Here is a 27,214-nt window from a genome sequence, read left to right as displayed (position 1 = left end):
TATGGAACCAAGTTAAAAGTCGATGTCAAAACCTGAACACCTTTCCAAATGCTTGTTCGCTACCCAAACTCCGCGTTATGCGACATCCATCTGAGAGTTGTCGTGGATATCATAATGTGCAAACTGACCTCTATGAAAGCCAACGCAATAAATAAATAAATATAAATACAATACTATGGTATTCTTGATCATCGTAACATGTACGTGAGGTCGGGTAAGTTCTGTAAAATTCGTCGAACTGTTTCGGTTGCTGTTACGTTGTCTGAGCTCTCGATGGGACCCAGTGTGACTCCTACTTGAGAAGGAGCTATATAATTGGTGGATGAAGAATGTTTATCTCGAGGTTCGCAATGTGTGGTTGCTGGTTTCCTTAATGGGGCGTCCACTGTGTTAGAGCTGGCAGTGGCCGATTTGGAATTCGTTGCTGGTGTATCAAAGAAAGAGATATCAGCAGAAGCCCAGGGATCTACCGAAAGGCTCGACGAAGCTACAGAAGGTGCCAAATACAAGCTCTGAGGTACTGGAATACCAGATGGAGCCGAGTTTTTCTTATGGTGCTCGTTGTGGTTGGAGGTTGAAGGCTGCGCCGTTACGACCGCATTTTGAGCCTCAAAGACGGGATGAATTTCTTCAACAACAGGCCGGGCTTCTGTCATGATTGGCGAGGCCAAGGTTTGCGATATTGCTTTTGGTTGATCAAGGCTATCCTCCGTCAGAGTAAAATTCTCCTCTGTAGGCGAGAAGACCATTTCACCCCATTCGTCGTCATCGTCGTCATGCTGTCCGAACGTAATCGTTTGCCCAGCCGGAATAGTCGATAATGGTGACGAGATTGGAGACAGAGGAAGGGCAGGCGGGACATTTTGGCTCGCTGCCTTTGTTTCTGTTCCATTCGAGTTTGAGCTTGAGATTGCGAGAGTTGACACAAGCCGTGGCTCTGAACTCCAGCCAAAGCTGGCAACAGGTGAAGCCAGAGCGGTTGGTGGACCGCTTGAGCTGCTCAGGGTATCGATTTCCTGAAACGATCTACGCTCCTCCAAGAAACTGCCCAATGAACCGACAGACGATGTTGGAGTGTGCCCAAGAGGGGCAATCGAGTGTGTTTTGGGACGTGCCGCCAGCGATCGGCGGGCAAATATCTTGTCAAGCCCGACAGGGGCAGCTGAAGAGTCCCAGTTAAAGACGCTCGTGCGCTTACTGCCACCAAGTGTGGGCTTGCCGGAGAAAGAATCCTCTTCCATCCACCTGCGAACGATTTTGATGACATCGACGTGAAGCTGTGAAGTTTGCCAATTCACTGCGTGGTAATTTTCCTCATCGCCCGAGTTGTGTTTCCGCGATGAGCCGAACCTTGAGATGCGATACCAGGCCCTGCGTTCTTCAAGGGTTTGGAAACTATCCTCAACAATACGGTCAGACACAAGAGTGTCTCCGAACTCACTTTCCTGTTGGTTGAGATCTAAATCATGTGCGAAGGCCGTTTCGAGCAGTGTCACATCTGGCTCGAATTTTATTGCACCGAACTTGTCGATTAATTGCTGGACCGGGACGGAGGCAGCGTTTGGCACTAAGGCCGGGCCTTTGCAGCCGTGGTCGAGACTGCTGCGCTTGGCAATATCGTGGGCCACGACCTTGGGAGTAGAGGACCTGTTCGAAGATATCGAAGTTCTTGTCTTGTCCACCTCGGCTAAATTTTGTTGGGGAGGATCTTGGCAATGCTCAGTGCCATTTTCGACATCAGGGTTCGCGCTGATAGAAAGACTGGCGCTTCTGTCTCGACTGCCACCCCCAGGCGCAGACCTCTCTGATAGTTGGGGCTCTTTGGTAGCAGCCTTGGCCAGCCCATCATACAGTCCCACGAGCTCTGAGATTTTGTTTGAGACCTTTCGTGTGGCAGAGCGAGGGCGAACATTGGACTCTTCGTCGATTGAGGTGATTGGAGAATCCTGGCGGTCCAAAGCATGATTGCTCTCAACTGAGAAGGTGGAAGAGGGCCGGGACGGAGTTTCATGGCCTTCCACTTCAACAGTGAGATTGCTGACCAAGACTGGACTTTCGCAAACAGCGGCTGGCCCGGTATATTTTAGCCCATCCTGGTCGTCGGCGTCAATGACTTGCTCATCATTTTCGTTGCCTGGTGGGTTTGTATTTGGCTGCTGAACATGTATAACGACTTGGGTAGGGGCGGAGAGGTCGTGTTGGATATTGTCGACGACTGTTTGGCCGGGAGCGTTCGAAAGCGCGTCGCTCCTGTCGTTCCATGGCGACTCTGCAGCCCATGGATCTGGCGAATGTTGGGGAAAGACGGAGGATGAGCGTGAGCGGATGAGGGTGGGTTTCAGGCCGGGTGATGTGGCAGCACTACTCGGCCATGCTATAGGGCTTTGTTTCGCAGGAGACTCGGCTCGCGGAGTGAGACTCGAGTCGGCGGTCCAAGAGTTCCATGCTGAAGTGGGAGCTGCGTCGTCGACGTGCGCAGAACCTGTCCAGTCGCCAAAGCTGTTGTCGGCCCAGGGGGAGTGCGCGTGGACTGGCTGGCTCGTGTTGCTGCTGAAGAAAGCTCTGGGAGGGGGGCTCAGCAGACTCTTGGGAGGAGATGGTGGCGGATGGCTGCCATTCTCGTGGACAGAATCAGTGGGAGCGGAAGCCCATGGTGAGCCCCAAGGATCATCCATCTCTCGGAGGGTCAATGTTCATGGTGGTCGTGGTACGCGGGTTATGGACTGGAAGGGCGGAAAGGCGCAATGGTTGCTGTGAGCATCGTCCGTAGGTATGCCGAAATGACTCTGTAGTCAAGGGACAATGTTGTGTTCTGAAAGCAAAGCGAGCTGTGGTGCTTGGCGACGCAGCAGGGGCTATTGTTGCGAAACGGAGAGTGTTGGATTACTGTACTTGGTGTTGTCCAATGAGCACAGTGACAGTCGCATTAATAAGGGGCAGCGCGCTGGAGAAGCCCGGTGGCCTGAGCAGGAGCCCCGAGCCCGGGGGTTGGTTTGGCTTTGCTCTGCCGCAGAAGCCGGACTCCAGGGGGCCCTCGTGGGCCTGACGACTGAACTCCACGTCTGTACACGGTACATACATGGTAGTCTGGCACCACGTGTTCCGTACTGTGCGCTGAGCTGAGCTGGGTACTGAGTACTGACACGTCGCCATTGGCTCATGTCAAAAGCGCGCATCGGTGGAAAATCTGAGACAGGGTACCGACACCGATAAGGATAAGAAATAAGCACAAGTTCATTACAGATCAACCCCCCCTAGTTGACATCATTCTCGCCGTGGCCATGGCGGGGTTGTCCGAGTCTGAGTCCTAAGCTTTGCCCAAGCTACTGTAATAATAAGTAGGATACTGCTGATAAATTGCTTTGCCTCGCCGATCAACGGCTCGGATAAGCACGCCTAAACGTACTATAGATATATTCTTCCTCGCAGAACGGTCAGTTGCATGGGGTCGCCGAATGACCATGATCAATATTGAAGAGAAGCTGAATCTCACTACGCATTTCCTCCGAGCAGCAGATTACCCATCGTATCAGCTGAACAATCATGTCATTGTCAAAAGTCAAGCACATTGTCCTGGTATGCCATGGCCCCTTCCATGGCCCCTTCCTTTTCCCTTTCCACCTCTGCCCTGTCATATTGCCCAACCTTTGCTTTGCTCTCTTTACCCATCCTTCGAAAGCCACAGACAGGCAGGCAGGCAGGCAGGCAGGCAGGCAGGCAGACGGACAGACAAGCAACAACTCATCATGCTGACCAATAAAATTCCAGGTGCTTTCCGGCAAGGGCGGCGTAGGGAAGTCTTCCGTCACGACCCAGCTCGCTTTATCGCTTTCGCTTGCCGGACACTCGGTCGGCGTCCTCGACGTCGATCTGACCGGTCCCTCCATGCCGCGCATGTTTAATATCGAAGATGCCAAGGTCACACAAGCTCCCGGTGGCTGGTTGCCTGTGCCCGTCCACGCCGCCAACCCGGATGCCGGCGTCGGCGAGCTACGATGCATGAGTTTGGGATTCCTCCTCCGCGGTCGCGGTGACGCTGTCGTCTGGCGCGGGCCCAAGAAGACCGCCATGGTCCGCCAGTTCCTCTCCGACGTCCTGTGGGGCGACGTCGACTACTTGCTCATCGACACCCCTCCAGGTACGTCGGACGAACATATATCCCTTGCTGAAACACTTCTCAAGGATGCGAGGCCCGGCCAAGTCGCAGGCGCCGTCATCGTCACAACACCACAGGCAGTTGCCACGGCCGATGTCAGAAAGGAACTCAACTTCTGTTCTAAAACTGGCATACCCATTATCGGCGTTGTTGAGAACATGGCTGGATTCGTTTGCCCCAACTGCGCCGAGTGCACCAACATATTTAGCAAAGGGGGAGGTCAAGTCATGGCACAAGAGTTCAACGTTCGGTTCCTAGACGCTGTGCCCATCGATCCTCAATTTGTCATGCTGATCGAGACGGGATCGCCACCCGTGTACCCCCAGGGCACTATTGTTCACGGCCAAGACGTGTCCGGTGCCAGTGTGCAGAACCCTCCTGAACCGTCCAAGGATGCCTCGTTGTTGGCAGAGAAATACCGGGGCTGCTCCTTGGAGCCAATATTTAGAAAGATTACTCAAGACATTGTCAGTACAATCGGCTAAGTGCAGGGCTTGAAATAATGGCCTCGACACCAGATGACGTTTATATCTACCTCGTGTCGTAGTCCGACTGCCAGCAATATACCGAGGCCTGTACGCGTAAAGCCTTCCAGCCACATGGGTAGATAAATACAGCTGAAAGGGTACGAAACCGTGGCCGTGTTCTGCACCGCTTCCCCGCGTGGAAAATACTGATATTGCGTCGTACGAAGCGGGAGCATCAGCAGCAACTGCATTGTGACGTTGTCATGGGCCGTACATTACCGGTTCTTGGCCGCAAACGCACCCGCGCTGCAAGGGGAAGACGGCTAATGGACATGACTCTCTTGTTGCGCAGCATGGAAAATCGCAGGCAGAGTCCGACACAGCAGCAAGTGCGAGGAAACGAACGGCCCGGCTGCAGCGATGATATGTTCGCATGAGCTCTGATTAGTACGCACAGGGTGTAACCGGTTGATTGGGTGATTAGCAAAGCAATGGAGCCGTCCTTGCACCCGACCACTTTCTTAAGTTGAAGCATTCTAATTATGATTATAAGTACATTGGTGGTGACATGAGCAAGCAGCAAGGTTGGACGAAGATTTCCCGGGTTATAGATAAATTATCCAGACAACCAGCGATATAATGGCTTGTCGGGAGGGCGTTTAGCGATCAACCGACCCCCCAAGAAACTGGCCCCAGTACAGTCGAGCATAAGAGGAAGTTTATTTGTACCCGTAGAAAGAATGGATGCTGAGGTGTCTAAACCAGGTACTCTTCATTATATTTTATTTTAGTTTTATTTTCACATTATTCTGTTTAGTTTCACATACCCAAGGACGGCAGGCATTGAATACTAACCTAAGCTTAGTCTAACCTAGTGGACACTTGAGGTGCCATGCTCATCATGCACATCACATGCCCAATTGCATGTGCCCCGCGACAAACATTGAACAATTTTTACCCAATGCTCCCCACTTTAAGTGACCTCACACCCACTGAGCAAGTCGATGAGGTTGCCCATCCATTTTTATTTTTATTCTTGGGATATTTTTTTCCCTCCCAATTTTGACTGGAGGATTCTCTCACCACACTGCAAAAATCCCGAACTTTGTGTATCATTTACGCACCATCCTGTGATACTACGCTACTGTAGTCACAGAGTATCCCCCCCCCTCTCCTGCGGTATATGCATATCCATATTCATAATACATAGTTACTCGTAGTCCATATCCCATATCCCATGTCCCCATCCCGGACCTTTCGAGCCCATCACTCAGTCTAGCTTTTGCTTTTGGGTCAAGCCGATGACTCTTGCCTGGACAGACGCTGTCGTCCACCATCAATAAAGATCTCAACACGGATTGCCTCACAAGGCCTTCCATGAACCCAGCAGTCCTGCTTCGCTTCCTCTTCTCTAAGCCTGCAAAGTACGTAATGTGTGTTTGGGTCCAGACTAATTAGTCCAAAAAAAAATATTTTCTCTCTTGTCCCTCTCTCCCCCCGCAATCTCCATCATAAACAAATCACTGACAAGTCTTCGGCGATCAAGGCCTCGATAATACGACTCATCACTTGCCGCCTCCAAAAAGCACTCTGCATACACGTTTGCCCGTCTTATCGCAGATCCCCTCGTCTACTAGGTCCGATACTTCCCCATAGGTATCGGTTTCTTGCCAGTACGAGCCACTTCGAAGGATAGCCACCATTCCTTCGTCAAAGGTCCTCATCCTCACCCCTCGCGGCCGACCCCCATAACGTCCCATACGTGAGACGTTGACTACCTTATATCTGCCCATTGCAGCTGGCTTCGCCAGCATCTATCTTCTTCCCACCGACCTGTGGGCCTACTCCTCAAACGGACACCGCAACGTTCGTTTGAGCCGCAGTCAGTGCTCCGCGGTAGCATAGTCTCTGCAGTATCAGCATCTGCAAGACATCTAGTTGGACGCCATCCCGTCCCGTCCCGCCCCGCCCCGACACCTATCGCAACCATATTCGCTGCCTTCTTGGCAGGCAACACTCAGCGAGGAGATGGTCGACTTTGAAACCCCTTCCGCCAATCCAATTTCGCCCTCGGAGGATATTCCTCAGCTAACCATCAATCACGATGTCGCTGAGAGCCTAGACTCTACCAACGCCTTCGAAGGCCCAGAGAAGTTGCTTGAGGTTTGGTTCGCCCCCAGTGCCGATGCTCTCCCAGCCGGCGCACAGCCAGATGGCTTGAAGGCCGTCCTGGCCGACACTTGGGTTCCCATGCTGGACGAGGTTCACTGCAAGGTCCTCTCCGTCGTCAACTCGGAGCATATCGATGCCTATCTTCTCTCCGAGTCGAGCATGTTCGTCTTCCCTCATAAATTAATCTTGAAGACATGTGGTACCACGACATTGCTCTGGGGTCTCAAGCGCATGCTGCGCATTGCCGCTCGCGAGGCTGGTTTCCCCTTCCATAATGTCGATGGTCTTGACGATGACAACGTGGCCGCGACCCCCTACCGCGTTTTCTATAGCCGCAAGAATTTTCTGTACCCGGAGAAGCAGCCTTCACCCCACCGAAGCTGGGGTCAGGAGGTCAAGTTCCTGGACGACATGTTCGACCACGGTAGCGCCTACATGGTTGGGAAAATGAACGGGGACCACTGGTACTTGTACATCACTTCGCCCCAGGCCAACCTGACACCTCCACGTTCGCCTGACGCTGATCGTACGCCAACCGCGACGCGCCACCTGAAGATACCTACCGGTCTTGCGTCGGCCTTCAATGGCGCTGCTGAGAACGACGATGAGACTCTCGAGATTTTGATGACCGACCTCGATCCTGAAAATGCGAAGCAATTTTACTTGGAGCGCGCGAGTGCGGTCGCGTGTGCCAAGCTGCCTTTGCAGGTTCAGGCGGCTCGCCAGGAGGCGGCGGATAGCATCGCCGATCTCTCCGGGAGCACCTGCACCATCCAGACAAACAGCACTGTTGAAGCTGAAAATTCTTCAGACGAAGTCTTTGATGAAGCCAGTCTCGCTAGCGAGTCTGACCAGCCGGGCATCAACACTCCGCTGTCTGAAATCGATCCCGTCAGTCTCACCACCGAGGGGCATGCCCTTGGAACAGTGGTTTCGGACTGCTGCGGTCTTTCCGACGTGTATCCCAAGTCCAAGTATCCAGAAGCTCGAATTGATGCTTATATGTTCAACCCTTGCGGCTTCTCTGCTAACGGCGTCATCCCTGCGCCGCACGCGAACGGTGGCGAGAAGTCCACTCACTATTTCACCGTCCACGTGACACCGGAGCCTCAGTGCTCCTACGCCTCTTTCGAAACCAACGTTCCTGGCGGCCAAAACGGACGTGATACCTCTGAGGTCATCGACCAGGTGGTTGGCATTTTCAAACCCGGTCATTTCAGCATTACTTTGTTCGAGGCTAAAGATGCCGACAGTGATGTCTCTATTGCTGGCCGCAGCAAGCGCATGGAGAAGATTCAAGGTTACCGTCGCATCGACCGCATCGTACATGACTTTGAAGACTACGAGCTGGTTTTCCGGTACTACGAGCGTGAAGATTGGGTTGGTGGTACTGGACTACGTGTCGGAGAGGAAATATAGACGTCTCTGGGTCCTTGTTGTTCAAGGACATTGCATGTTACTTCGTGTGGGTATCTTTGGTTGACCTCTTTTTCACATGTCGAAATTTGTCATGGATGTGTGGATAGGCCTTCTAGGCCTCTGGATTATAATAGTTTGGATATACTTCTCTAACAGAGACTATCGAAAAGTCGTTATCTTGAGGGCCACTACTTATAGCTAGTTTAGCGTGCTTTATTTATTTGGCCATTCTTTCTCATTATGCTTGCACGTCGAACAGTGCACTTGTGGAGTGTTGTTCGTTCCTGTGCCTGGTCATACAACTCGCCAGTGCGCAATAAAACCGTGGTATATACACGAAGTCGGAGTGGAAGACAATATCGAATACACAAATCTCAGCCATGTCTCGTCCTGAAGTGGTACCAATTAGCCCGAGACTATCATTCTGAACTATTGGTGCGACATAACACAGTAAAGAGGTGGGCTATGGACCGCAATTCCAAAGTTACCATGTGCGTCACAGTACTCGTCAGCTCAACCCTTGCTGCTTGTTTGTGTCAATAGCAAGTAAATGAAGGACTGTCAATGCGAGTCAACTGTCTTAATCGACCTCGTTTGGTCGTGGCGGTAAGATCTCTACATTTTCCCAACGTAACTCAGTGTCACCATCTGGTACCCCTTCACCAGCGCTAAGTCTGCAACAAGAGGACTGTAAGGTAGCTCAAAATTCAGTTTCATGTCAGACGTAGTGTCATCACGAGAATGGTGCCCCTGAGTGCTTCACGGTTTACCGTGAAGCACGACCGAAGCACCGGTTTGGTCTCGTTTGGTGTACACATGGTACTTTGAATTCCGCTATAAAAGAGCAAGACCTCCTCGACACCCCAAAGTATGACAATCCATCCACCTACCAAGAAGGGCAGACTAACTTGAAGAGCCACATCACAGTTCTCAATATGAGGTACGTGGCCTTGCTGCAGGTCCTGGCAGCCATATTTTCCCACAGTTCGGGAACCGATCATGAGCTGGTCCGACAAGAAGCCGACAACGATACATTCATACAAATATGTCCAAACCAGTATTATGAGGCCATCAATGACACCTTAACGTGTATGAATATATCCAATCCTGCAGAGCTAGGAGGCTATGGTCGCAGGAATTGTTGTATGTGTCCAGTCAAGATTGTCCTTCCTTTCCACCATTATAACTAACACCTCTCGTCCAACAAGTCTCACTGACCTACACACCATTGAGAGTCGGTTCACCGCAGGGCATATCTTCCGCAAGGATTTTTGGCAGGCCGCTGAACTGTACACTGTACAAGTAAGCTAGCTATACTCGGCCGGAAATGTCACAGAAAAGCCGACTGATACACTTTCGTCCCTAGAACTGAAAACTGTTTGCCAGATAGCCCAGAGAATGGCTATATCATCCCCCCTACCGGCGCGTCCACGCTACCGCTCCCCACCAAGACCGATGATGCATATGCTATGGATGACAAGTCCCAGGCCTTCGAATGCAGGAATGTCGAAGAGCCCAATGTAGTAGTTTCAAGGAGCGTTGGGCGTTTTTAAAGGGAAGTGGCATGTCAGTGCCATAGGATGTTGATGAACGCGCGTCGTCGTAGTTTTAAACAGAAACATGTAAGATATATCTTTGCAAACTGCGAGTGACTGGTTGGACTATGCACCAATATCCCAACTACAAGTGTGCCAGGAAGGTGCAGTGGTGCCGGATGGGATGTGTGGTTACTATCACAGCCTAAGCTCAAAATAAACAAAGTATATTTCACGACTATAAAATCGTTTCAGAGTCGATGATGAAGAACAACCTTACTAGTGCTGCGGCCCTTAATCAAAATGGAGACGAACGAATCGAAATGCCCGGAGAGGGCGAATGAGGTTTTTGAGGAGCAAGAAGAAGGTGCAATTTCCTTGACATCCGAGTGCTCCCTTGTTCGAGCTGCGGCGCGCAGTAACTGCGCCGCAACTGCGTACCGCTGACATGACGGGTTGTATGAGGCACAAGGTCAGTAAATGCATCCCAACGGGAAACTCGGGAAGGAGTGGGCGCTTTCACTTATAACGCCGCCAAGGAACTCTATATTATGACAGTTAATATGCCGTTTGGAAACAATGCCGGAACTCGGTCACGATCAAGGAGCTCCAAAGCGGCGTCCAAGTACTGCGTACATGGCAGATTAATTTAGGCGTCATATTTAGGTTCAGAAGAAAAATAACATAGCAAATTACCAGGTACCCAGATCACCAATTCTCTCTGCGTTGGCTGCTCCTCCGGCAAATGAGCTGCAATGCGTGGTAGAACAAGCAGGGGTGTGTCGTTTTTGTCCTGCGGATCCGGCGCCCCTGACGAGCTGCGCGAGAGCCGTGCCGCAAGTAATGAGTACTTGGCGACGCGAAAGCCCCGTCGTAATTCCATTTCCGGTATTGTTCTGGATGCTCGCAATGCGATCATAGGGCTTCCATCATCTGGCATCGATTCTTTGTTCAATTGCTGTCCGGCCCCCCAAAGCGAGGGACACATGCCCCATCTGACTCGCTCAGCGGCACACACGCACCCGTGAATGAAACCCTGCACCAACACCAACATGGCAGGCATGGACTCGCCCATAAAAAGTGCTGCTCGCCCATTCAATGCCCATAAACCATAAATTGGAGTCTTGCACCACATTTCGTTCCTTATGGCCAGTTAGTTGTATTCTTCCTCTCCCCTTCGCTTGCATAACCTACACAGCAGCCATGAAGGCCCATAGCCTCTTGTTGGCAATCGCCTTCAGCGTGGAGTGCGCCCAGTCACTTCGCAATATCGTCTATTTCGATCAGTAAGTCATCAGGCGGTCTTTGATAAATGAGACAACTGACAGGAGGCTAGATACCATACCACCACTCTACCGCCACGCACCGTTACCGCCGGCATTACCCATGTCATCATGGCTTTTGCCAATTCTTCCTTGTTTGTTGGTGACACGCCCGGGCAATACACACCATTCATGCCAGTCGACGATGTTCGTGCACTGCTTGACGAGCATGCTCAAGTTGGCATTGCGATTGGCGGCTGGGGCGATACAGCTGGGTTTGGTGAGGGTGCTAAGACTGATTCGTCACGCAAAGCATATGCCAAGAATGTTGCAACAATGCTAGATACTCATGGGTTCGACTTTTTGGGTATGTTTTTGAAGCACTTTTACATGTAGCTACCGTTCCGGGTTCTTGAGTTTGGACTGCTGACCAGCGTTCAGACGTCGATTGGGAGTATCCAGGTGGCAATGGCGATGATTACAAGAAAGTCCCAAACGCGAACAAGACTGATGAAATCGTAACATTTCCTCTGTTACTCCAAGAAATCGGCACCGCCATCGGCAACAGAACTCTTTCGATTGCCGTCCCAGGGCTCAAGAGAGACATGATTGCCTACACGCGCGAGCAGTCGACAAAGATCTGGAACGCGGTGGACTTCGTCAACATCATGGCATACGACCTCATCAACCGTCGCGATAATGTTACCAAGCATCACACAGACGTGGATGGATCTCTTGCGGCCGTTCAAAATTATTTGGATCTGGGTCTCTGCGCCTCCAAGATCAACCTTGGCTTTGCCTTCTATGCCAAGTACTTCCAGACCGAAGCAGGGGTTAACTGTACCGCAACGCCAGTCGGATGTCCAATCAAGAAGGCTGAGAACGACGACGGCAGCGATGCAGGCACTAGCGGAGCTACCACGTTCGAGACTGCCAATGTCGCCCCTCCCCTGCCCCCCACGAACCTTACGACAACTTCGGATGGCACCTGCGGTGCTAGCACATATTTTACCTGTGCAGGTCACGCTGAAGCCCCTTGCTGTAGCCAGTACGGCTTCTGCGGGGCGGCAGACGCTTTCTGTGGTGCTGGGTGTCAGTCTGGCTATGGCAACTGCACAGATACTGGACGTACGACGGCTGAGTCTTTTGTTGACGCCTTGAAGTCAGGCTGGACTGATGAGAAGGCTGGTGGTCAATGGTGGTGGGATGAGGAGGCCGAGTTGTTCTGGACCTTCGAAACCGTGGCTTTAATCCAACGCAAGTTCAAAGAAATTGTTACCGCAAAGGGACTCGGAGGTGCGTTTTCTTGGTCTTTGGGCGAAGACAGCTATGACTGGAGCCATCTTTTGGCTATCACTGAAGAAGTCAACAAGACAGAGCAGCAGGCTGCTGGGTAGTTTGCACTGGAAGCTCCGATAAATGCTTCGGTTTCGTTCGGACGCTCGTTCTTCCCAGCCCGAAAGCCGACGAAAAGCACTGAATATCTTATTGATAATACCATATTCTTCACGGGATTCTTTATCGTAGAGGCAGTTTGACCCCAAATAGCCACCATGGCCAGTCCTCAATTCCAAACACCAGAGCAGTGATATTGATGGTACAACTGCTTCCAATATATGGCGCGTGTTGCCTGTGTGATTGCCCCCGCCCCTCTTCCCCCATCTGAGTGTGGTAAACTCGTAGGCCTATGCCAATTCCCCCAGTATAGCGGCAACCTCTTTTTCGTCCACGGCCTCCGATGCTGCCCTTGTGAGGCACGACGAATGAACCCAGTGTTCCTGGTCTTTGTTCTTCAGAAGAGGAATGCGCCGTGTTAGTTCCACAATATTCGAACTTCGTACGCCACCACCAACAATAATCTCGATTTGATTCCCTGCGTCCTCAAGTATACGGTGTAACTCGTCGATATTTCCCGCTGCATTGCCTGGTCCGCCCGATGTCAGTACTCCGTCGACGCCGCATGCCGCAAGCACTTCTAGAGCCGACCGTGATTGTGCCGCCAGCACGAGCTCGTCGAAGGCACGGTGGAATACAGTCTTGTAGGGCCTGGCCGCCTCTGCCAAGCGCCTGCAGTTTTCCACATCCAGAACGACACGATGATCGTTGGGACCAGCTGCCGTCTGCTCATTGTCGGTCCATCGCAGAACTCCTAATACGAAGCCATCACCTCTATCTTTCTCCATCAATCCTGAGGCTCTGAAATTGTGTATTGATTGTTCCATCGCCTCGAGCTCTACCTCGGAGTATATGAAGTCCTTAGCGCCAGAGCTTGGTGGTCCTCGAGGCCGGATCATCACACGGATCGGCACTTCCAGTTCTTGCAGCGCCGCAAGTTCCTCAATTGATGGCGTAAGACCGCCAGCTGAATAGGACCCTTTCGCATTCAGTTCTATGCGGGAAGCTCCAGCCAACACGGCGGCTTCCGCAGAAGCGGGGCCAAAGATTGGCACCTCAAGCCTCAGGCCCATGGCGATAGTGTTCCGGGATCGCTTTGGCTCGCATAAGATGAGTAGTTCTGTGAATATGGTGCAGCCGTGGCTGAAATTCAAGATCAGTGGGCTCAACGAAAAGAGTTAGTCTGGAGATTTCCTGTCAATTGATATACAGGAGCTTGGCAACGGGTTCCGGCTTAGTAATCGTGCATGTTTGTCGATGTAAGTGGAACCGTGGAGGAAGGGCTACTTGTGTGCAGAACCTCAATCACCAACACGAAATAAGTAACGGTGCATGTCAGCCTCTGAAATTTCTGTCAAAGGACTAATCGCTTGCCTACACAGATGCAGCAAGTCGTGTATATTGGCCGGGAATCCTAAACCGTGCTAAGGCATCATGAATCGGATGGTTCGATTCTAGAAAGATCGTAATTTGTGATACCATGTCGCTGACAGTATGCCTCTGTTCTAATGTAGAATGTAGCGCTTTGTACAACGACGACCCCTAGCACTCTATATGGCCCAAAGTCACACTGCTACCTCCTAGAAATTCTAAGGAAGTGTTTATCTCACTATCCTCAAGAAGCCAACGGCATAGAGTAAAGCACATAGTGTTGCCATTAACGTTTTGATATTCGGAAGAAACGGATACGGTCTCGTATAACAAGCTGGAACAGCAAGTTCTGACTTGTAGTAGAGCTTAGGTGTCCTCATCTTAGGGCGTAACCCTATGGCTATAACGTAGAGCTGCATGGAAATGATTTCATGCTACTCATTCTCAAGAGAATCCTCATTAAGACTTTGTTGGCTTTTGAGAAAGGCGGACATGGATCTGGTGCGGATAGATAACGAAGAATAGTTCGAGGACTTGAGCAATGTGGATACACCGTCCATAGCGAGTCTGGAGCCGGAAAAGCTCTCCTCCCTCTTGTAGGTATCGTTGTTGTTGGCCGGGGTTGGCTGCTTCCTTGGAGCGCAATGTCTAAGCATGGGATGATCGCGGTTTGATCCTGGATATCATACGCTGGTTAGTTGAACCACAGTAACTCATGAAGTATTTAGAGTTGTGGATGTATATCCATGCAGATAAAAGGAATGGGTGGTACACTGTGGCCCCACCGGTGTCATAACTTACCAGCCTTTATGAGGTACTCGCAGACATATCTTCCAGCGTGGGGTGAGACTTTCTTGGTACGGATGTTCTGGTAGTAATGTTCGACTGTGATAGCGTCAGCTTGCAGAGAGAAGAGCTATGGCGCGAATAGGTTTGCATAGCTTTGAGATACGGCGTGATGGTTTTAGTACGGACAGTGGTTTGTGGTGTCAATGAAATGGAAAGGTACGGAAAGAACGTGTGTAGGGAGATATGTGACCAAGAATGGAGCGTGATAATGTAGCTAGGTGTTGTTGATAAACTATGTTAGTGGCACTGGGATATGTCAGATGCGCAGCCGTGCATGCATGGGGACCAGCCACATTCCATCAGAATTCTGCAGAATGACCAGAAACCAAAGGCGAGTCGGGGGAGCGCGCTTGTTGACTCATAAAAGCGAGGGGACGAGGAAAGTTGGTATGACGGGAAGCACCACTTGGGAGCATACACCTATATGGGAAGGGGGAGAAGAACAACAGGAAGCGGACGGACTACGCCAGATATACCTAACGAGTGTGGATTGTGCCTATTGAGTCAAATAACCAGCAATATAACAGCTCGACTTAAAAGTATGGATGTGCGTGAACCTAACTTGCAGTTGCAAAGTTTAATATTCGAAAAGAAGCTCAAAACATCACTTACAAAGCATGTTGCCCGTGTAATGTCTGCGAGCGGCAGCGCCTAGAGTATGCTGCATATCTCTAGCAAGAATTACCCACGACTTCTCATCCTTTATACGACTAATGCCACTGCGCTTGGTTGATGTAGACATGACAGTGCGCCAAAAATAGCGCTCCTCTTGCGATGACCAAATCTTGCCGCCCATCTTTGTCTTCGGTACGAGCTGACTGCAATGTGATGATAGGAGTGACAAGAGGGTCGTATGATCTTCTACTACTGGCGAGCGGAGGCGTTGATAGGCCAGTACTAGTAATGCAGCATTCGAGAGCTTAGAATTCAAGGTGCTACAAGTATGGGCGCCTTGATTATCGTGAGACGAACGAGTCAAGTGAGATTCGAGTCTCTGAGCGGGTCGAACAAGGTCAGGATTATAAATATGAGCTGTGATCCTAATACGCCTTTTGTACTTCAAGATCTGGCAGCAAGTCACTGCTTGTTGAGACCTGGTTACTAGAAGCTTAGTGAATCAGCTTATCATACGTTCCGGCCAACCCAAAGTAAGTGATCGGACGGACCTAGAGTACGCTGCTCATGGATGCACTGAGCAACACGTTACTGTCCCTCAACACTCAGTAGGCCAAGCTCGTGATAATTATCCACACCACTTCAAACCACAGAGGGTGTCTGTATTTCATTTTGACACAGATGATGAAACTAGTGAGTCGAGCAGAACAATTTCATATCATCTGGTGGCAAAGCAACGACCGTACACCATATGTTGTAAATTAATGATGTTGCCGTTATGGAATGGATCGAACATCACGTATCTTCTTGTGCTCGACGATGTTGCAGCTCTCAATCACTTGCATCCGAAGTTGTGCAACAGGACAAACCTACAAAAAAAAAAAAGTCCAAAATAATAATTACAATAATAATCACAGTCCGTGACAAACCCAAAGGCGGGACCTCGCGGTTGTTCTGGACCGCTCTGCATCCGGTAAAGCAATGCCACTTAGGGTTTCTTGACCTTCGCCGGCGACATTTGCGGTGTGGTTCAACTGGGGGCGTTCCTATTGCCACATGGGGGTACTGCAAACCAAAGCTCAGAAGAATATAGATGATATGAGCTGTGTTTTCCCCAGCTGACGAGATCAAATGCCTGCAAATATTCACGACGAGCCTTAGCAGGTTAGAAACTTTGCGCTAGTCATTGTCGGGGCACCTCACTCTGAAGAAGTAGCATAGCTACAGGGTGAAGATTGCAATAGATACTCGACAAATACAAGACACGAGACTCCGTCATGAGGAGAGGCAGGGAGAGGATGGCACTGGACAAGGAGGATGTGATCACTCAAAAGGACTGATGGGTTCGGGGGCCTTCAATCCTCGAGCAAGCAGAAACGAGGCCATTCTATACTCAAAGCGCGTGAACTATAGTGAATTGTTAGCCAACGAAGAGGAAGGATTAGAGCTTGGGGTTCTACATACAATGCTCTTTTCCGTTAGGGGAGCGACGCCATCCTTGATCCAGATGCCCCGGCTTCCCATGGTGTTGGCGAGCATCATATCCGTCATCAACCGGTCACCAATCACGACGACTTGGCTCGGGTGTGTAAGTCCGACCTCGGGGTGCTTCTGGAAGTGTGCCATGATCTCGTCCTTGCAGCCTGGCTTCTTGACAGTATGCGACAGGACCGTGACGCCCGTGACGGATTCCAACTCCGTGGCTAACTTGCCGTCCCGGTCATAGGATGTAGCACCGGCGGTGTTGGAAACAATGAGCAGTCTCTGTCCAGGGAATTCCTTCCGCAGCTGTCGGAAGCGTTCCTAGTTGGGAGGCATTAACCTCAAGCCGAACATGACGACTGCCGCTGGCAACTCGGCAGTGCGAGCTGCACGGGAACAGCAACAAGTGGATTGATTGTACTCAGGGATGGTGGCAACTTACGGCGTACGGGGGGTGTACTAGGTTTGTCTCTGGGTATGCGAAACAGTCATCCTTGTCCAACACGACTGCCTTGATTTGCACCTTGTTGCCCTGCCCCGGGGTCTCGAAGACCTTTTCCAGCGGGAAAGGGAGCTCACTGAATTGAGAGACGGTCGCGTGTGGCAGACACAGCGAGGGTTTCGCCAATAGTTTAAAAACGTTGAAGAACCCGGACAGGTTGAGATTCATGATCTCTATGGTCGGAGCAGGGCCGCCTTACAGACTGGCCAGGTGAATGTGTGAGTGGATGGTCTTTGGTGGTCAGACAAACCAGAAATTGATCCGTCCGGTTATTGTATTGTACTGGAGCACACACCTACAGCACCCAACGCCCGGTGGCTAACGCTAACGTTGGACGCGTCGGCGCCACTAAGGTCAGTTGGACCAGGAACGCGCCCCGCGGTCGCCAGGACACCTAACCAAGCAAAATCCCCTATTTTCAAGGCCAAGTTCTGAGCATTTCATCGGCAACCTGCTGTTTGTTGACCTTGTTTGAACGCCAAATCGCCTGTGGAAGTGGAACCTGGGTCTCACGAATCAAATTTACATCCGTGGGACAGGTCAATGACTCGTGGGGAGCCAGCGGAGCTGGACTCAGCTGATTCCGTGGCTGACCTGTTACCGCGGAAGAGGGCCAGACGGGCCATTCCAGCGGAGGAAGCTCATGGCATCAGCCAGGCAAATGCGGTCGCTGCTTCTCCCGTCAAACGGAAGCGAGGACGCCCAAGCGCTGCTTCAAGGCTAGAGAGCATTGCTGCATCGGCCAACAAGTCTGTATACGATGTTCCCTCGGATGAAGATGGCCGGAATGGTCATGGGTTCACATCAGGCGTGACTGGAACTCCCAGCCGCCGTAGGACGAATCAGCACGTCGAGTCTCCCAAGTTTTCTGCCGGCGACAGGACGCCTCAGAATAGAAAGGCAGCAGGTGCGAGGGCTGCAGAAACGCCGTCGCAACCATCCAAATCTGTGGCCAATGCGGAAACACCCAGTTGGAGGAGAAACGATCGCTCTGCTCGCAAGAAGAGTGCGAGAGCCCTCATTGAAAGTGTCGTAGCGGGCAATGCGAGTGACGATGATGAGGAGGACCAAGACATCGCCAGAGAGATCTACGAATCGAGCGATGAAGATGATGTGGACGAGCTGGGATATCGCCATCAAGGGCAGGACGACCAGGAAACCAACGACCCTAGTGCCACCCCTTCAAGGAAATCTCGTGGTCGCAGCAAAGGCACGGCAACGAGAGCACGAAAGAAGTCACCAACACCTCCGCCCCATCTCCCCCCTCATGAGCTATATTTCGCTCAAACCCGGCCAGGTGCATCCAAGACATCAGCCAACAGTCTCGCCGCACTCCAACTGCTGACCCACGACGAGTACTTCTCTATATGGAATGACTACAACGACCCGCATCATGAAGATGTCCAGTTCTTGCAAGATCTACACGCCGACTCCTTCCCACAATGGGTCTTTGAGCTCTCCCAGGGGTTCAGTATCTGCGCATATGGCTTCGGGTCAAAACGACCTCTATTGCAAAAGTTTGCGAATCATCTCTATGCAGCAACCCCAGACCATGTAAGAAACAAAATCGTCATCGTCAACGGCTACGTACGGAACACCTCGATCCGGGAAATCCTGGGAACCATAGGAAGCGCCGTCGACCCGTCCCACAAGCTACCTGCTGGTAATCCTGCAGCTTTGTTGGACAATATCAACTCATTGCTATCTTCGCACGATATCAACATAACAATCATACTGAACTCCATTGATTCCATCCCCCTGCGCAAGCCAGGAATGCAGGCTATACTGGCTCAGTTAGCTTCCCATGCTAGTGTACAACTCATCTGCTCCTCTGATACTCCCGACTTCACCTTGCTATGGGATAGTGGCCTTCGCTCTGCTTTCAACTTTACATTTCATGACTGTACAACATTCGCGCCATTCTCTGCTGAAATCGATGTTGTGGATGACGTGCACGAGTTACTGGGCAGAAAAGCCAGACGTGTCGGTGGGAAGGAAGGTGTCGCATACGTCCTACGGAGTTTACCAGAGAACGCGAAAAGCCTGTTTAGGCTCCTTGTTACTGAAGTTCTTGTAGCTGCGGACGACGAAGGTGTGTTTGCTGGTGAAAATCCCGGAGTGGAGTACCGTATGCTGTACGGCAAAGCCGTGGAGGAATTCATCTGCAGCTCGGAGATGGCTTTCCGAACGTTGCTGAAGGAGTGAGTTGAACACACCCCCTAAACAGCGAAGATGTGCTAACATGACCGTGACAGATTTCACGACCACCAAATGATTACCAGCCGCAAAGATGTTCTTGGCACTGAACTGCTAAGCGTACCATTCAGAAAGGAGGAGCTAGAGGCTATGCTAGAAGACCTCATGGTCTAGGGTAATGTCGGAAGCAGAATGGAGATATCTCCTATCAATACAACAGGATATCAACTACCAACGCAGTGCCTTGCTAACCTGTGATTCAACTGTCGTGATCACAAACGCGAAACTGCCGGTCCTGGCCGGTACTTGTCAAGCGACTTCATCTATCAAGTCGCTCTGATCATCGAGTTCAGACCACTTCGGTTTTCCATCCTTGATATCAAGGCAACGTCTCGAGTAGAAGATGTGCATGCTGGATGTCCAGAGTTAGCATCGTCACGACATACTTCTCCAAGCCGTGGACTTACCTTGGCTCGAAATCTTTCTTAGCTGCCTCGTCCTTGAACTTGATGATAGCTGGGAACATGAGGACCATGTTACGACCCTCATCCATGATAGGTGCGTGGCAGTAGGCGCAACTGACTTTGCATGGGAGATCATGGTAGGTGTGCTTCTTCTCCGAATGGTAGAATGCCAGACCTTTGGCTCCGCTCTCGAAGTGTAAGTCCTCCTTTTTAAAGACGGCAGCCCATTGCAACGGGGCGCCTGGTTTGTCTGGTCAGTATTTTTCCCCATGCGCATGTAACAATGTTTCTCCCAACTTACCATGCAGGCTCTGGCAGTCCTTGCAGTGACAGTACTTGCTGGCAATGGGCTTGTCGCGGCTTAGCCAGTACTTGATTCTGCCGCAGTTGCATTGGGCCTCGTGCTTCTTATCAAAGTGCTCGTTCTCGCCGGAGGTGCGGTAAGGTGGCTGGTCGCGCCACTCGCCGCCTTGCTTCTGCTTCTCCTTCTCCTCGTCTGCGTGGGTAGTGGTCGTATCATGCTTGCCACGACTTTCGTGGTTTGTGCCTTGCGGGTAGGGATCTCTGTCCTTCTCGACAGTCTTGGTCTCACTTGACATCTCATGAGGCTCCTGCTCCAAATGTTCGTTTGCATTTGCAGACACCTTCTGCTTTTTGCGTGGTGATTGAGTCATGTCGTCCCAGAGTGCCGTTATTCTGCTGAAGGCACGGTGTTGTTGATGATAGTCTGGCAACGCTGCCTTTGGGGAATATTTGCTGTGGCTGCAATGCAACAATATCAAAGGCTGTTGCACGTTGGAACAATGGTAACGTATCACGCTGCGTCTTATTGATAGTTTAGATGCAACAAGGCGTCGTCCAGACAGCATTGCTCAAAAGAAACTGGTGGAAATTCAGAGACCAGTTATAAATTGTTTCCAGAACTTAATCCGGTTCCCTCTTATGTCTCAAGGATTCCCGGCCCTCATACGATCAGCAGCAGCCGCAGGATGGATACATGCAGTCAAGGTGTCATTCACTTAGCGTTGGCCCCTGAGCTTCGGGCAGGAGAGAAGCCTCCGAAAGTTAGTTGACTGTTGTATCCCAGCCATTCTGGGAGAGACTATGGCTTTGCCTTGCCGTGTGACGTTCTCGAGCATAATTTCAACTGAATTCCCCTGTGCAAAATTGCTGCTGTTTGCGCGTGTACGACCTATCACGTCGTCAGCATTATGTCATGTATCTAAAGTAACTTACTCTGTCGAAGCAAAGTAATTAATCATGCTAGGACCTGGAGCTCCGGAGCCGCGTTGATCTGTGGGGTAAGTACCTGCGTACATACATACTAAAAAGTTACAGGGTCCATTTCAAACGTCAGCACACCAGACTCGGGCACTTCTACCAGTGCAAGTCGATCGCGTGCTCATGAGAGTTTAGTATCCTTAATGCGAACAGCTCGTGACGCCTTGCGAGCGAGTGACAGAATGCTGGTAGGTATGACACAAACTTGTCGGTAAGACTTACGTATGTGTCACGGAACTATGTCGCCCTGTGGCATCTACAATCCACTGATACGGTACATATCTCTAAGCTCAGATTTCACAAGGCCTACATACGGTATATCCATTAGGGAACAACCAGATCTTCATTACTACTGCATTCTGAAGTGCGGGCCGAAAGGCCAATGCGGTAGGTATGCACATCGCATTGCTGTTTTAGTACCTGGTAGCATGCTCCAGCTGCCGGCAGCTGATCAGAGCCGGCAGCCATCATTTCTGCGTCAGCTCTGCCGGGTCCTCGCATGCATCTCGTCCTCAATCCGGCCACCCATCAACGACTAACTTCGCACAGTACCTGAGCGTCCTCAAGATGCGGAGGGGTAGATCATGAAAACCAGTCGCAATGATATAGATGTCTCGATCCCCAGCCCTTACACAGGCGTCGGCCCAGTAATTCCCGCAGGTACAGACGTCATTTTTCCGGACAAGCAACCGCGTAGCAATGCCGCAACAGCTGCTTCAGCCGCAGGTGTACGCGCCCTGAGCGCGCAGGCAATCGCCTTCTATTTCCGTGCGCCAGTGAAAGCCTTTTTCAGGACACGCGTTGACTACCTAGCATATGCGAGGTCTGTGCATCAAACCCATATCGAGCTTCTCAAACAAGCCGCAGTCAACGATAAGACATCCTCCCGCATGAGCTTGGCACTGCGGCAGACGTGGCTATGGATGCGCAGTACTACTCCGGGAGTGCTCACTAGTGCTGTCAAAGCCCATGGCTGGGGCGTTATACCACAGCAAGTCCTTCCGCCTCTCATCGCCAACGTAAGCGTGGGTGCCGTACTCTACACCAGCTACCTGCAAATACTCGGGCTTCTGCACGAGGAAAGCGGTAGGGCAAGCAAGCGAGTGTATCCGCCGCCCGATCCGAAGCACACCTTCGCCGCCGGGTTTCTGGCCGGAAGCCTTCAAAGCGTTGTGGCTGCACCGCTCGACGCCATCCAGGCCAGATTTGACCATCGGGAGATTCTCCCTGCCGATGGCACGGGGCGGCCTAGGAGCATGTGGGGTTTCAGTGCCGAGAAGCTGAGGGAGATTGGGGTCCGAGGAATCTTCGCGGGCTGGGGCTTGAGTTTCCTGAAAGACAGCTTCGGGAATGCCATCTTCTTCAGTACTTTTGAATATCTGAAAGCACAGGGCTACTACCGATTCGTGTCGTGGTACTATGGCGGACTGAGCGAGGACACGGTCGATCTACTTGCTTTCAAGCGGTCTTCCCCGAGTGACAAGCGAGCGACAACGAACACAGCTGCAGGCACCCATGGCAGTGAAGCGCCCAAGGTCATCCGGCCGCACTATGCTATCGAACCAGCCTTCCTTCTTCTTGGTGGCGTTGGCGCTTCCTTCGCGCAACAGGTCGTCTTACACCCTCTTACCCATGTACAACTCAAGCACTGGGACCACCTCGAAGACCTCGACGAGAAAGCGGCTCGCCTCAAGGCCTCAGCCGCCGCGAATGCGGATAAGCCACGCCGCAGGTGGAGGATGCTGCGGGCTTATTACCGTGCGTACCAAGAGACATGGGCTCACTGCGCTGCGGAGGCCAGGGCAGAGGGACTGGGGGTGACGCGCCTGCTCTACCGGGGCTTCTGGTGGAACACCATCCGTCAAGTTCCTAGCACAAGCGCTGGCCTGATCATATTCGAGCTCGTACGACGCAAGTATGGATTAGGGAGCGAAGAAGTCAGGATTAACAGGGATGGCTATGATATCCTCCTCAAATAGACAGATTATTGCGCGGTGTTGTGGCGTTGAACAAGGATAGAAGTATCTCTGCTCGTATTTAGCATCTTTCCAATGACAAGAGGCAATTGTGACATGACCTTTTGGACTAATAATTAAGCACGGGGAGGCTACGGACACATACTTGGCGACTCAGAGTTACCTTAACATCAGCGACGGTACCAAGTTATCATCACCGTGGACCGTGGGAAAATGCAGGAAACATGAGTACCGTGTCTTGCCAGAAGTGTCACGGACATATGCCAAGTCCAAGTATACTACAGTATGAGCAGCTTCGGTCCTGAATCAGGCCGGTCCGTGATTGGTTGTCTCTGCACACCAAACGCCTAGGGTCATGGGGGTAGTAGTGTTCCGGGATTTGATGTGGAGCTGACCGTACGATGACGCAAAAAAACTCCGGCTTGCATGGTAGCTCCGACCTCTTCATCAACTTTTGAACCCAAGACATTCACACTGCGCACATCGGCACGATTGGTCAAGAATTTCCGGGTTGTTACTGGACTGGAGCTATTGGCCTGCCCTTTGTCGGCCGTCGAAGGGACTCTCCTCTGGTGCTCTCAGCAGCGCGTGCCACTCGTACAGGCACCATGAAGCCGACCAATGCACTAAACAGCGCCGAGGCCACAGAAGCACAGCGGCAAGCCGTGCGTGGCGCCGGCATCAGTGCCGTCAAATGGGGGTTTGCGTCTGCGGTCCTCGGAGGAATTGCATATGCCGCCTCGCCTGTTTATCGAGGCTTGACCATTCAGTTCAAGGTGTAAGTGCTGCATGCAGCGCCGGACTGCGCCCACGTGCTTCCTCAGTTTGAAGGCTCACTACGGAACAGCTATATACAAATGTCAGGCATGATTCTGGGAGGTATGCTCGGGGCGGATAGGGCCGTCCAGGACTATGAAGCACGGTTAAGGCTGCAGAGGCAGATAGCGAGAGACCGAGCCATGTGGGAAACGTTTGAGAGGGAGTATAAGGAAGAGGGAGGTGCACCGCCTCCGCCGCGGCCGAAGCATCTGAGGGAGGACAATTAACAAGGCGGGGCCGTCAGTTGGTCAGCCGTCACAGAAGCCCGAAGTCATGTACAACAACTGTAAATATCTGCCTCAATTGGGGGCGTCGAAATCATCCGGGCCATCTAAGCCAAAGACAGCCATGATCAAGTTTATGAACGCCGTGCCATGCAACCGGTACACCCATCGTCCCGAACCCTTGCTCTTCCTTGCTTGACCTCGTCACTTGATTTTCGCCTCGAACCGTTTCGGGTCCATGTTGATCTTGCACAGACGCGCGACACAGCCGCTGAGCTGCAGCAGCGTCTGCACTCCCTCCAGAATCTTCATGTGCGTGAAGCCGATCTCCTTGATGAACTCGAGCTTGCTGTGCTCGCTCAGAGTTGGGATGGTCTTGGTGACCTTGAACATGGTACTGATGATATCGTGGCAGCTGTAGCCGAGATCCCACAGCTCACGGAGACTGTCCATGGCGCTGTCGATGTTGCCGTCGTAGCATGCTTTCAGCATGGCCTGCACCTTGATAGGGTGCGGTGAGTCGACGACCCTGAAGACGTTGTCCCCGCTGACGAAGCCGAAACCGGCATGTGTGGATTGCAGGTTGTTGATGGCCTGTCGCATGTCTCCCTCGGCGCTGAAGACCAATGCTGCGAGGCCATCGTCGCTGTACTGCACCTTCTCGGCCTCGATGATCTGGAGTAGACGCTTGACGACCTGGGCATCGGTCAGGCGGGCGTAGCGTAGTATGGCGCACCTGGACTGCAGGGGCTCGATGACCTTGTTGCTCTGGTTGCAGGCGAAGGCGAAGCGTGTGGTGTTGGAATAGATCTCCATGGTCCTCCTCAGAGCCTGCTGTGCGCCACTGGTCATGCTGTCGGCCTCGTCGAGGATGACGATCTTGTGTCTGCCGGCGGGCAGTGTAACCTTCTTCTGGGCAAAGCCCTTGATCCTGTTTCGTACGACGTCGATGCCACGCTCGTCGGAGGCGTTCAGCTCCAGCACTGCCTCCTTGTAGGAGTCGCCTAGCAATTGCCTCGCCAGGCACAGCACGCTCGTCGTCTTTCCGATGCCGGGCATGCCGGAGATGATGACGTGGGGCATGTTGCCGTCCTTGGCGATGATCTTGAGGCGCTCGATGGTTTCCGTGTTGCCAACCACATCGTCGAGGAAGACGGGCCTGTATTTCTCTACCCTGCCGTGGCGGACATGAATCAGCATCAGCGCGTCTGGTTCGTGGCCTGAGATGCCCTCGACTGTTGAGAATGGGCAAGCAGATGTGATGATTGTACATACCACGGCAACTCGTAGTTGGAAGCGCCACTGCCGTTGCCGTTGCCATTGGTGCTTGCATTAAGCAGCTTTTTGGCCGCGGACGTCGAAGACTCGCCCGTCTCTGCCTTGTGTGCGGCAGGCATCTCGTGGATCGTTCTGGCAGCGCTGGTATTGTTTCGAACGTCGAAGCTGGCATGGATTGAACGACGGTGGGCATGGAAATAAATCACTTTACGCGGGCCCCCAAAGCTACGAGACGCGTTTCTGGCGTTTCTGGCGTTTCTGACGGGGCTAAGCTCGTTCTGGGTTAGACTAGCCCAGTCAGTCTAGACTGGAACTAGCCTCTCGTAGCTTGCATACTGCATACTTTCGCTTGCATAGTAAGTTACCAAGCTTACACAGTGCAGTATGTAATACCGTAGTGAGTGCCGTCATATCATAGTGCCGAGTCAACCACGAACAGCAAAGAAACGAGCTCAGGTGTTTTGTTTTGTTTGGTTTGGTCTGGTTTGGTTTGGTTTGGTCTGTTCAGATTGTCTATGCTAAATTCCCTTGACTCCCATTTACTGTGTCAGCTCGAGAAATCGCAGCTCGTTGGCTTCAGCATCGAAACGACTTGCCAGTCATGCCAATGTTCGGGTAAGTCCCTGCCTTGAACGTCTTTGATGTGCCACCACAGTCGACGTCTCTATATGTGATATTATCAGTTTTCTTTCCTTCTTTCTTTCTTTCTTTCTCTCAAGCAGCAAGCTACAGCAAGGTCTTACGAGTAAAATTGGCACTGGAAGTGGTCATACACCTTGGCCGACTTGAAGCCGTAAGCATAGTTCACTATCGCAGTTGTGGTCAGTACGAGGAGTGCTCGACAGCCAGGGATACTCACAGCAGAATCCTTTACCTGAGTCAATACTTGCGGAGCAGCCACCGCTCATACCAGTCGAGCGACACGTCTTGGTCATAAAGGCAACACCCGAACTGCCGACATCAGGGACAGGCGTGGTATCAGCAAGAGCTGCAAGGCTGCAGATTATCATGGATGCAAAGAAGAACTTCATGTTTGTGGTGTGGCGCTCGTTGGAGGCGGTGTTCGGTTTGCCTGCTCTACTGATGATAGGGGCAAGTGCTATTTGTCTTTGTGGCGCAGTTTACTGTTCAATGTGTGGTCTTTTGAATTATGTCGAGTTCGTGGAATCGGCAACACGGTTCCACGTTTAATAAGCTATGCGTTGCTATGATTAACCAGCAGTTAACTGAGTTAATGTGATCAATCCTGTGATGCTACGACTTTAGATACAAATCCATCATAGTCACATGGTCCGTCTGATGCAACTCTAACGTATGGTGGCCTGGGGGAAATCGCCCCCCAGAACAGATCAGGCCACAGTTGGAGTCAGCAACTCCGCCATAGCTCGGGAACTCTACGGGATATGCTTGTTCTATTTCATCCAAAAGTTGCGCGCCTTTGTCTATTCACTAATGATCATAGGCTGGCTCCTGCCCATACGGACTTATACTTCTACATGATAACGTAGCCCTATATCGTGTCATGCGGTTAGAGACTCTCCGTCCTTTAGCATTATAAAGGAGAAGATATGTTCATGGTAACAACATTGCTCGTACAGCTGACAGAGACTGGGGATCCTTACGTGTCCAACTCATGCGGGGGATACGAAATTGGTGTCCTATAACCATCATGATACTTATTATAGTCCAAACCTTGTAACGCAGTTTATACTTACGAGCTACCTATATCTTGGGCTCCATTTTTTTTTCCA

General features: G+C 51.6%; 14 protein-coding genes across 14 annotated transcripts; 7 read left to right on the top strand and 7 right to left on the bottom strand.

The window, feature by feature from the left end:
• Window positions 1-188: 188 nt before the first annotated feature.
• On the bottom strand, window positions 189-2,675 carry BKA67DRAFT_537953 (uncharacterized protein; the record flags this gene model as incomplete). Its single annotated transcript, XM_046100408.1, has 1 exon — window positions 189-2,675. One exon carries the CDS (start codon window positions 2,673-2,675, stop codon window positions 189-191), a length of 2,487 nt encoding a protein of 828 aa, XP_045956394.1.
• Window positions 2,676-3,226: 551 nt separating this feature from the next.
• BKA67DRAFT_348339 (cytosolic Fe-S cluster assembly factor CFD1) lies at window positions 3,227-4,750 on the top strand. The gene is made up of 2 exons (XM_046096338.1): window positions 3,227-3,576; window positions 3,769-4,750. The coding sequence occupies exons 1-2, from the start codon at window positions 3,544-3,546 to the stop codon at window positions 4,639-4,641; spliced, it is 906 nt and encodes a 301-aa protein (XP_045956393.1). The 5' UTR covers window positions 3,227-3,543; the 3' UTR covers window positions 4,642-4,750.
• Window positions 4,751-6,651: 1,901 nt separating this feature from the next.
• On the top strand, window positions 6,652-8,214 carry BKA67DRAFT_520272 (S-adenosylmethionine decarboxylase; the record flags this gene model as incomplete). The annotated part of the gene is made up of 2 exons (XM_046098165.1): window positions 6,652-7,483; window positions 7,592-8,214. The coding sequence occupies 2 exons, from the start codon at window positions 6,652-6,654 to the stop codon at window positions 8,212-8,214; spliced, it is 1,455 nt and encodes a 484-aa protein (XP_045956392.1).
• A 935-nt stretch (window positions 8,215-9,149) lies between these two features.
• On the top strand, window positions 9,150-9,767 carry BKA67DRAFT_660883 (uncharacterized protein; the record flags this gene model as incomplete). The annotated part of the gene is made up of 3 exons (XM_046107708.1): window positions 9,150-9,357; window positions 9,423-9,516; window positions 9,581-9,767. 3 exons carry the CDS (start codon window positions 9,150-9,152, stop codon window positions 9,765-9,767), a joined length of 489 nt encoding a protein of 162 aa, XP_045956391.1.
• Window positions 9,768-10,952: 1,185 nt separating this feature from the next.
• Window positions 10,953-12,408, top strand: BKA67DRAFT_660882 (glycoside hydrolase superfamily; the record flags this gene model as incomplete). Its single annotated transcript, XM_046107707.1, has 3 exons — window positions 10,953-11,035; window positions 11,086-11,378; window positions 11,453-12,408. The coding sequence occupies 3 exons, from the start codon at window positions 10,953-10,955 to the stop codon at window positions 12,406-12,408; spliced, it is 1,332 nt and encodes a 443-aa protein (XP_045956390.1).
• A 288-nt stretch (window positions 12,409-12,696) lies between these two features.
• Window positions 12,697-13,479, bottom strand: BKA67DRAFT_537948 (copper homeostasis CutC domain-containing protein; the record flags this gene model as incomplete). The annotated part of the gene is made up of 1 exon (XM_046100407.1): window positions 12,697-13,479. One exon carries the CDS (start codon window positions 13,477-13,479, stop codon window positions 12,697-12,699), a length of 783 nt encoding a protein of 260 aa, XP_045956389.1.
• A 732-nt stretch (window positions 13,480-14,211) lies between these two features.
• Window positions 14,212-15,422, bottom strand: BKA67DRAFT_660880 (uncharacterized protein; the record flags this gene model as incomplete). Its single annotated transcript, XM_046107706.1, has 3 exons — window positions 14,212-14,453; window positions 14,579-14,662; window positions 15,239-15,422. 3 exons carry the CDS (start codon window positions 15,420-15,422, stop codon window positions 14,212-14,214), a joined length of 510 nt encoding a protein of 169 aa, XP_045956388.1.
• Window positions 15,423-16,077: 655 nt separating this feature from the next.
• BKA67DRAFT_573046 (HAD superfamily phosphatase) lies at window positions 16,078-17,495 on the bottom strand. The gene is made up of 4 exons (XM_046103323.1): window positions 17,166-17,495; window positions 16,706-17,044; window positions 16,445-16,648; window positions 16,078-16,397 (listed from the first exon to the last, which is right to left on the bottom strand). Exons 1-3 carry the CDS (start codon window positions 17,391-17,393, stop codon window positions 16,565-16,567), a joined length of 651 nt encoding a protein of 216 aa, XP_045956387.1. The 5' UTR covers window positions 17,394-17,495; the 3' UTR covers window positions 16,078-16,397; window positions 16,445-16,564.
• A 273-nt stretch (window positions 17,496-17,768) lies between these two features.
• On the top strand, window positions 17,769-19,595 carry BKA67DRAFT_593715 (origin recognition complex subunit 2-domain-containing protein; the record flags this gene model as incomplete). Its single annotated transcript, XM_046104974.1, has 3 exons — window positions 17,769-18,015; window positions 18,148-19,426; window positions 19,481-19,595. 3 exons carry the CDS (start codon window positions 17,769-17,771, stop codon window positions 19,593-19,595), a joined length of 1,641 nt encoding a protein of 546 aa, XP_045956386.1.
• A 135-nt stretch (window positions 19,596-19,730) lies between these two features.
• On the bottom strand, window positions 19,731-20,484 carry BKA67DRAFT_520855 (glutathione-dependent formaldehyde-activating, GFA; the record flags this gene model as incomplete). The annotated part of the gene is made up of 3 exons (XM_046098220.1): window positions 19,731-19,833; window positions 19,889-20,126; window positions 20,187-20,484. 3 exons carry the CDS (start codon window positions 20,482-20,484, stop codon window positions 19,731-19,733), a joined length of 639 nt encoding a protein of 212 aa, XP_045956385.1.
• Window positions 20,485-21,750: 1,266 nt separating this feature from the next.
• On the top strand, window positions 21,751-23,145 carry BKA67DRAFT_521515 (mitochondrial carrier domain-containing protein; the record flags this gene model as incomplete). The annotated part of the gene is made up of 1 exon (XM_046098282.1): window positions 21,751-23,145. One exon carries the CDS (start codon window positions 21,751-21,753, stop codon window positions 23,143-23,145), a length of 1,395 nt encoding a protein of 464 aa, XP_045956384.1.
• Window positions 23,146-23,750: 605 nt separating this feature from the next.
• On the top strand, window positions 23,751-24,188 carry BKA67DRAFT_660875 (uncharacterized protein; the record flags this gene model as incomplete). Its single annotated transcript, XM_046107705.1, has 2 exons — window positions 23,751-23,920; window positions 23,990-24,188. The coding sequence occupies 2 exons, from the start codon at window positions 23,751-23,753 to the stop codon at window positions 24,186-24,188; spliced, it is 369 nt and encodes a 122-aa protein (XP_045956383.1).
• Window positions 24,189-24,389: 201 nt separating this feature from the next.
• On the bottom strand, window positions 24,390-25,635 carry BKA67DRAFT_593713 (replication factor C; the record flags this gene model as incomplete). The annotated part of the gene is made up of 3 exons (XM_046104973.1): window positions 24,390-25,359; window positions 25,461-25,564; window positions 25,606-25,635. 3 exons carry the CDS (start codon window positions 25,633-25,635, stop codon window positions 24,390-24,392), a joined length of 1,104 nt encoding a protein of 367 aa, XP_045956382.1.
• A 97-nt stretch (window positions 25,636-25,732) lies between these two features.
• Window positions 25,733-26,605, bottom strand: BKA67DRAFT_573030 (uncharacterized protein). The gene has a single exon (XM_046103322.1). The coding sequence runs from the start codon at window positions 26,492-26,494 to the stop codon at window positions 26,231-26,233; it is 264 nt and encodes an 87-aa protein (XP_045956381.1). The 5' UTR covers window positions 26,495-26,605; the 3' UTR covers window positions 25,733-26,230.
• Between the last annotated feature and the right edge of the window lie 609 nt (window positions 26,606-27,214).

The sequence above is a fragment of the Truncatella angustata genome (assembly GCF_020726525.1).
Source record: "Truncatella angustata strain MPI-SDFR-AT-0073 chromosome Unknown BKA67scaffold_6, whole genome shotgun sequence".
NCBI lineage: Eukaryota > Fungi > Ascomycota > Sordariomycetes > Amphisphaeriales > Sporocadaceae > Truncatella > Truncatella angustata.
The sequence above is the reverse complement of the archived record's forward strand: the minus strand, read 5'-3'. Positions and strand labels throughout refer to the sequence as shown.

Bases quoted from the DNA above. Each gene is read 5' to 3' on its own strand.
- BKA67DRAFT_573046 (XM_046103323.1), bottom strand. From the start codon at position 17,393: ATGAATCTCAACCTGTCCGGGTTCTTCAACGTTTTTAAACTATTGGCG. The intron at 17,045-17,165 runs GTAAGTTGCCAC...CCTCCCAACTAG, and splicing joins TAGTACACCCCCCGTACGCC to GAACGCTTCCGACAGCTGCG. The intron at 16,649-16,705 runs GTATGTAGAACC...AATTCACTATAG, and splicing joins CCCTAACGGAAAAGAGCATT to TTCACGCGCTTTGAGTATAG.
- BKA67DRAFT_573030 (XM_046103322.1), bottom strand. From the start codon at position 26,494: ATGAAGTTCTTCTTTGCATCCATGATAATCTGCAGCCTTGCAGCTCTT.
- BKA67DRAFT_348339 (XM_046096338.1), top strand. From the start codon at position 3,544: ATGTCATTGTCAAAAGTCAAGCACATTGTCCTG. The intron at 3,577-3,768 runs GTATGCCATGGC...ATAAAATTCCAG, and splicing joins AAGTCAAGCACATTGTCCTG to GTGCTTTCCGGCAAGGGCGG.